General features: G+C 35.9%; 1 protein-coding gene across 1 annotated transcript; it reads left to right on the top strand.

The window, feature by feature from the left end:
- Window positions 1-1086: 1086 nt before the first annotated feature.
- LOC145777414 (membrane progestin receptor gamma-like) lies at window positions 1087-6747 on the top strand. The gene is made up of 7 exons (XM_082588781.1): window positions 1087-1148; window positions 2149-2294; window positions 2556-2726; window positions 3134-3296; window positions 4265-4416; window positions 5440-5563; window positions 6015-6747. Exons 1-7 carry the CDS (start codon window positions 1087-1089, stop codon window positions 6151-6153), a joined length of 957 nt encoding a protein of 318 aa, XP_082444907.1. The 3' UTR covers window positions 6154-6747.
- The last annotated feature ends 471 nt before the right edge of the window (window positions 6748-7218 follow it).

The raw sequence follows: 7218 nt of genomic DNA, 5'->3' as shown, positions 1-7218 counted from the left end.
AGTTCCAAAAATCACACCTCGCTCAACACTGTGCCATGTACTCTTGTGTATAAGCTTTATATATTGGTATACAGTATGCAATAAGGGAATGCAAATAAAAAAAAATTAGACTATTTTCTTAACTTTGCTGGCCAAGCAGCCTATAACCGTGAGCTGGCATCCAAAAATTTAGTACAGCTGACTTTACTTTTCAAAAACTAAAAAATTCTCATGGCTTGTTCTATAAACCGGCAAGATAAAACGTGAATCAGACTGGCTAAACAAGACACGTTTATAAACAAAGAACTTTTTCTTTGAACTGTCCTGCCAAACAAAGCACGTCACCGGAAATGACGTCAGACGTTTATACATACGCTGAGCGTAAGTTTTCTTTAATTGAATGAGACTTCTATGACGCTTGATGGACAATAAAGAATGTTGTCTAATGAAATGCGAGGGTTTAGGTGGTGTTGAGGTTGAAATATAACTATTTGTTGCACTCAAAGATGCAAAGAGAATGAATCAATCTAATTAGCATATTTTACTTTGTGGAAAATTTTGTTAGCAAATTTGCAGTGTTTCTAAGTTAAAAAAAAAACAATTTTGGTGCTTTGTATTAATTTTTTGCAAAAATGTTGAAATATGCAAATGTGAACGCGAACCAAATATCCAAGTCTCAGACCAGCATGTCAATTTCAGTTTTCGCAAAACGTTGTTGCGAAAATGTGAGGTAAGTTGATTTGCGGAAGCATTGTAGCTTACATGTTATTTTGTACAGAGTACAGTTCATTGACAACAGAAAACGTAGCTTAAAGATAGAATTTAAACAGAGATGGAAAGACTGGTGTTTTAAGGAGTACGTGTTAAAATCCACGATTTCGATGTGAATGCTGAATAGCCTACTATGCAATAATAAGGTAAATACTACGTCATGAAACTCAGTTTGTCAGTTTCTAACGATAGGTTTACAGATCACCTGTTAATATTCTCGGAGTTAAACCTTCTGAAGCGTTTTTAATTATGCAATCTGTGTGCAGAACCTTGCACCAAAAATGGCTACAATCCTGTCAATACAAAAGCTATCTTGATGTCCGGCCGTCGCAAAGAATGGATTACATCATATCCGGCTACAGGGAGGAATGTCAACCCGTGTCGTATTATTTGAAAAGGTGAAAAACAATTTAAGAATATTTTAAAAAACAATTTAAATTACATCAGGAACAAAAACGAAATAATACTTTTCATCAAAAATAAACAGCCAAAAGTGTAGTAAACTGATTTTGTACTCTTCATTTTATGCTTAGATGAACAAAGCGTTCTAACCATTTTGTTCCTAATTATTTCTCACATATAAACAAAGAAATCCAACTGCGGTGTTTATCATGGAAGCGCATTATGAAAATCATCATTTACTGGTGCGCTGATTAGAAGCGTATACCTCTCCTAAGTCCCAAGTGTTATAATTATTAATTATATAATGTAAAATCTTTCATTTCGACCCAATATGACTAGAGTACCGGTATCAGGTTTTATATTTGTTACATATTTAGGCTATTAATATTAAATCAAGGTTTATGAGTTTTGAGATTCCTAATTATTACGCTTGGTGTACACAGTACACTGTACATTGTACAAAGCATAGACTACCTGTCTGTCCAGGCCTGATATCCAGCCGTGAGTTTGGGTAGGATCATTTGCGCATTGGTGAGAAAGGGAGTGAGTTAGTCACGAAGGCGCTAATTGTAAGTATCCAGACAGTAAACCAGACGTTTTTTTTTTTTTTAAAAGAACTGATTTGCTCTCTCGGTAACAATAATGCGAGGGGTATGAAATATATTGCAGAAAAACGTTTACATCCGTTTATGAGTTTTTGCAAGCTTAGACCTCGCCCGCACAGGCTTAATGTGGAATTGTAAGTTAATAACTTGTAGGTGTGAAATGTTTAAACAAATTTTTAGTAACAAATTCACCACTGCCACAGGAAGGTAATCAGCTGGTATAGGCTAGACCTTTACATTTCATCCATTGAAAACCCTATGATTGTTTCATTGCCAACATGGAAACTTTGCGCGCTATTGTATTCGTCTGGTGTACATTCTGCATATTTCAAACGTGTAGGATAATCTCTTTGGAAATAAAACCATTAATTGACAGTTTGTTTACTTGTAGTATCTTTTATCCTAACAACCAAGCGATGAATGCATGGACTCATTTTATCCCTTTAATTTTCTTCATCTACCGATTTTATGCTTTCATCAAAGACACAGACAATTCTTTTGATCCAATCTTTTACCCATTCTATGTTCATGGAATCGGTAAGAAACTAGTTAAAAAATATTTTCCTTTAAAAGATCTCACATCCACATAAGACCAAGCATGTAAAGCCCTAGTTGGTTGGTTAACTTGAAGATATAGGCTACATCAATTTCAAGTGCCATGGCACAGACAATCACTGCAGTGATGAAGTGCAAACGTGTGATGGATAACAATGATTTGGACAAAGTCCTTATCTTCAACAAGAAAAAATCAACCAGGTAGTTTGGTTACATTTCATGAGAACATATTTTTGCTTTTAGGAATTTGTTTTGTTCTTTCTGTGAGCACCGGAGCACATATTTTCTGTTCCCATTCCCATGCAAGCCAACGCAGTTGTTTCAGTGCCGACTTTGCGGCGATATACCTTTACGGATTGTCAATCATGATTCCGTTGGAATATTACTTGTGTCCAATGCGTTATCATTGCAAAGGTAAAGTTTTTACAATTAAACGATAGAAGCGGTTGAAGCTTCATTGGATTATATTTGCTTATATTTAATTATATTTATTTATATTTATGGGTTATATTTTGTTTATTGTTATTTCTGCATGAAAATACTTTAAATCTAGCAAGATCAGCTAATCCTTGCATTTCAGTAGTTCCTAGTCTTGTGGAGTCAGGGATACAATTCAAGGATTTATCGCATTTGCAAGACTCCTAAATAGGCCTATACTTAAGTAAAAAGTTTCTCATAGTTTCTTTGCCAAGAATTCAATTCTGCTTGTGATGCAAAAATGATAACACCAAACTTTATGAAATGAATATTAGTATTTAGATAAGAAATTTATCAATGAAAAAATCCTAATTTGCATTTAAATTCTTGTTATTTCAATTTAGGTCCTTCTACTATGACGTATTACGTCTCTATGATGACATTCGTGATAGCTTCTATTTCTGCGATAATATACACGGAGAATATCTGCCACAAGAAGGCGCCATTGATTCGGACTATTCTTTATGCGATGGGGATAGGAATTGTGTTCCTGCCATGCATGATAAGGTGAGATCAGGGTTGGTAGCAAGCAAAAGGAAAAGATAATTTCTTGTATCTTCTTTCTAAATTTTTTAAACGTTCTTTCAACAAAATATCAATCAAATACATTGTTCAACACAATCTTACTTCTTAGTGTCTAGGTGTCATTTCCTGATTGGTTACGTCTAGAAATGAAAGAAAATCAGGAACTTTCTTTTAAAGTTTGCTTTTGTTCCGCGTCAATCGTGTTCCGTGGAACACTACTGTTCCTTGAAAGATCGTCAGGTGTTCCGCGAGAAATTTACTAGTTTGACTAGTATTCTATGGAACACCAGTGTAAAATCAAAATCACAAGAGCTTCGCGTTTGTCTTCTGCAATTCCTGCTCGAATATCAACTTTGTTCTCATTCAAACAGGCTCAGATATCGCACTGAGAAAAACTAAAAGAAAATAAATAGTTGTTCATTTTATTGCATGATTATAAAATTTATAAAACTTTTAAAGAAAAAAGCTCATTGGTTGCGCTCACCAACCGAAATCAAGCGGTGCTGTTTCAGCACTCGGTGTGTGCGCTTGAGCAACGCATTTCAGGACTGCTCTCCATTCAGAGGCACCAAGTGAATGGAATAATTCTCCGGCAACAACCCTTCAACAACAGTCGGGAACTTTGATCTATCAATCTCGTTGACCGGACCTGCGCTATTGGTTCAAAGCCTCTACAAGTATACAAAGCTGCCCGGATTCAGCAGCTTTCCCATCAGTCCGAGAAGATCAAACCAATCAATCAGTTGTACTGACCAATATAACGTGACTCGAATTCATCAGAAGTCTAAGCAACGATTCGTAATAATCAACCGAAATATTAGTCACTGCACTGCGAACTCGGAAGTCAACGCAAAGGCATGACTATAATAACGTGTCTACAACGTAAATACAACGTAACATCACGGAGAATTGTTTTGGCTTAATTAAGCTTAATATTTGGTTTAATTAAGGTATTACATCTATACGGTAGAGCATCAGTTGACGGATCATCCAAGTTTCATGGTTGGCCGTGACAATACTCTTCTCTTTTCGTATCAGTTTTGCAGCCTTTTATTGGCTTCCTTTTTTTATTCCTCAAGATATCCTGAATGCAAGTATCCAGGTAACCTTTTAGAGTGATTCGAATGGGAGACGAATGAAAAGTTCAGTATAAATTAAATGCTTTTTATGACGTTATTTTAAGGAGATGGTCCACTCTGATAACTCAGTATAAACCACTTTGCAATAAGATACAGAACGGTCAAGCAACAAGAGTTTAATTCTCGTGGTGTGCGGTCGGCAACATACTTCTAGTAAAGTTCTCAATGCTGCGGTGTCTAGTAAATAGAATAATTTAGCTTACAGTTAACAGAACTTAAAAAACTTGTAAAAACTTCGCTCTGTCTATCTCGGTGACCGGACCAGTCAAAGTAGTTCAAAGTCTTTACAATTAAGCTACTGTAAGTAGCCTGTAAGACAGGCAGGAGATTAAGCTTTCAAAAAGGCTTTCTCAGTCGGAAGATAAAGATTTCCCACGGTCAATCCATTACGACCAAAACTATAATCCACTCTAGTAAGTTTCACTTCTCTTTCAATAAATAAATCTTTATCAAAACTTTTGTGTCCACACATTCACGTTAAAAAATTGATGAAAAATGAATTAAATAAGAGAGAATATGGTATTATTGTGTGTTGCGGACTGATCTATAATAATAATTCATCAATAAATAATCATGCTTTCATTTGAGCTGCATAGCCGAGTGGTGAAGGCTCTGGAACGGCAATCGAAAGGTCGCCGGTTCGACACCGCTCAAGAGCATGCGGCTGTGTTTCTGGCAGGACACTTAAAGGCATGCCTGAAGATGGACACGAAGATTGGCTTCCTTGCCTTCCTGTCCACTTAATCTAAACCTTCAACCACTGGGTGCAAGCCTGGATACGACAAACAAACATTACAGCTCACATGACATTTTTTGCTTTTTTCCTTCAAGATTTTACTGCTAATTTATTTTTTTTCATTTTTCGAGGTATACTTTGAAACTTTGAGAATCAAAATCCTTAATGCAAACCGATCCAGCTTACTGATAACCTGCAGTTGGTTGCTTTGTCATGGCTGTGACATCATAATTGTTGTTTCTCGGTGCAGGGCGGTTTGACATAATGGGGCAATCACATAACTTCTTCCATCTGAGCACTGTTCTCTGCATGTACCTGCAAAGCTGTTTGCTAGCTCATGTTCTTTCTGACATCGACCAGGGCCTGGATCAAGGGTAAGTAGATGTAGCGCCCTCTTGCGCTTACAAAAATAAAGCACTAGATCTTTTTGAAGGAATGTTTATTGGAAACAACTGTTCTCGTCGCATTTAAATTAAACTTATGCGGTACTTTTGTTATCATCAATGCAGATTATAGACTGACAATAGACAACTTAACGCAATTATAAGTTTAGACCAGAACGGGCAAATATGTAAATTTAATGAATTTCGGAAGGAACTGTCGTAAAAATGAGCCGCATTTTACAACATACCGGTACTTACTTTTTGCAGCCTACGATTTACAAACAACAAGCTATTGTTTGGGTTGAAATGATTGTTTCTATAAAGTTATAGTTTTTATTTTCTTTCCCGCTAATAGGCCACAAATCGTTACACAAAGCGAGTAGGGGACTAGTTTAATTAATGACGATTATTTTGTTTATTACAAATTTTTTTTTTTTTGCAGAGACTTCTTCGATCACCACTTTGACATCTCATGGCAAGGCACTTTTGGAATTTTTTTTTTTTCCGCTTTCCTTCTTTTCATGGTGGTCGGCCTATTTAGTTACCGATTATACAAACAGCACAAAATTGCAAAAGAATAGTGTAAGCCTGCCGGTGTATTTTATTCCCTTGGAATGATTTAGAGTATTCAGACCTACTTCAACTTATTGCAACTCAACAAGTGCGGGGTAGAATTTCTCACAAAATATCAACTTGGACCGCTGAGACAACAAGTCGGTCCCAGAAAGCTATTAGTATTAAGCCCCTTCTTCAAAGCAATTTGGTGTCTTGCTTGAAAAAGCACTGCGAAAAAATGTCACGCAAGATTGATTTAAGAGAAATCTCGACTCCATAAACTGCAGCTTCCACAAAGTCTTTAAAGTTTCAACGGATTCCGATTCTATTTGATGCCTTCTGCTGAATTTACTCATTGGTCACAAGAAAAGTTTAAAAGTTGCAACATTTACTGCAATTTGACCATCCGTCACGTGCATTACCGGTACCATAACGAAGCATATTGAGTAAAATTCGAAACATATCATTACAAGCAATTCTATATTAATGAATCGAAGAGCAATGGTATGGTTAGCCTACTAGTGCCAGAGTGTAGGCTACATACATACAAAAAAGTGCAATAAGAGCAAAACATTTTTATTATTCGTAAACATTTATTATATTGTTCCCTAATTTGTTTGCTGTGCAATAAAGAGATTTAATTTGTCTAAGTATGTCATTGTCATCCGGTAAAGACGAGTTGATAGGTAGTAAAAAGGGAAAGGTGAGTCCCATACTCAGGGCCGGATTTAGACCATGAGAGGCCCTAGACTATTCCATTTGTGAGGCCCCTCCCTATTTTTGAGCTCAGAATTTCTCTCTAAACAAATCACATGTCATTGCTTAATGTTAAAAATATAAGTGCATTAAACTCTTCGTTCTTTTCATTTTCCACATTCATGGATGCAAATTTTTAATTAATGGAATAAAAATTTAGTTAAGGCAGTTTTGCTTTTAATTTTAATTTCTTTGATCAAACAACCGTTACAATAATTGTAAACTTTATATACGAGGACATAAGAAATAGTTACAGCCATCAAATAGAGTAAGACTAGGCTACCTAATTTTTTTTCTAGCTTTCGTCAAAGAAAAATCATGCAAAAGTTTATCAA

Source organism: Aplidium turbinatum, chromosome 9 (genome assembly GCF_918807975.1).
Source record: "Aplidium turbinatum chromosome 9, kaAplTurb1.1, whole genome shotgun sequence".
NCBI classification, from domain to species: domain Eukaryota; kingdom Metazoa; phylum Chordata; class Ascidiacea; order Aplousobranchia; family Polyclinidae; genus Aplidium; species Aplidium turbinatum.
This window is presented reverse-complemented; position numbering and strand designations above follow the sequence as displayed.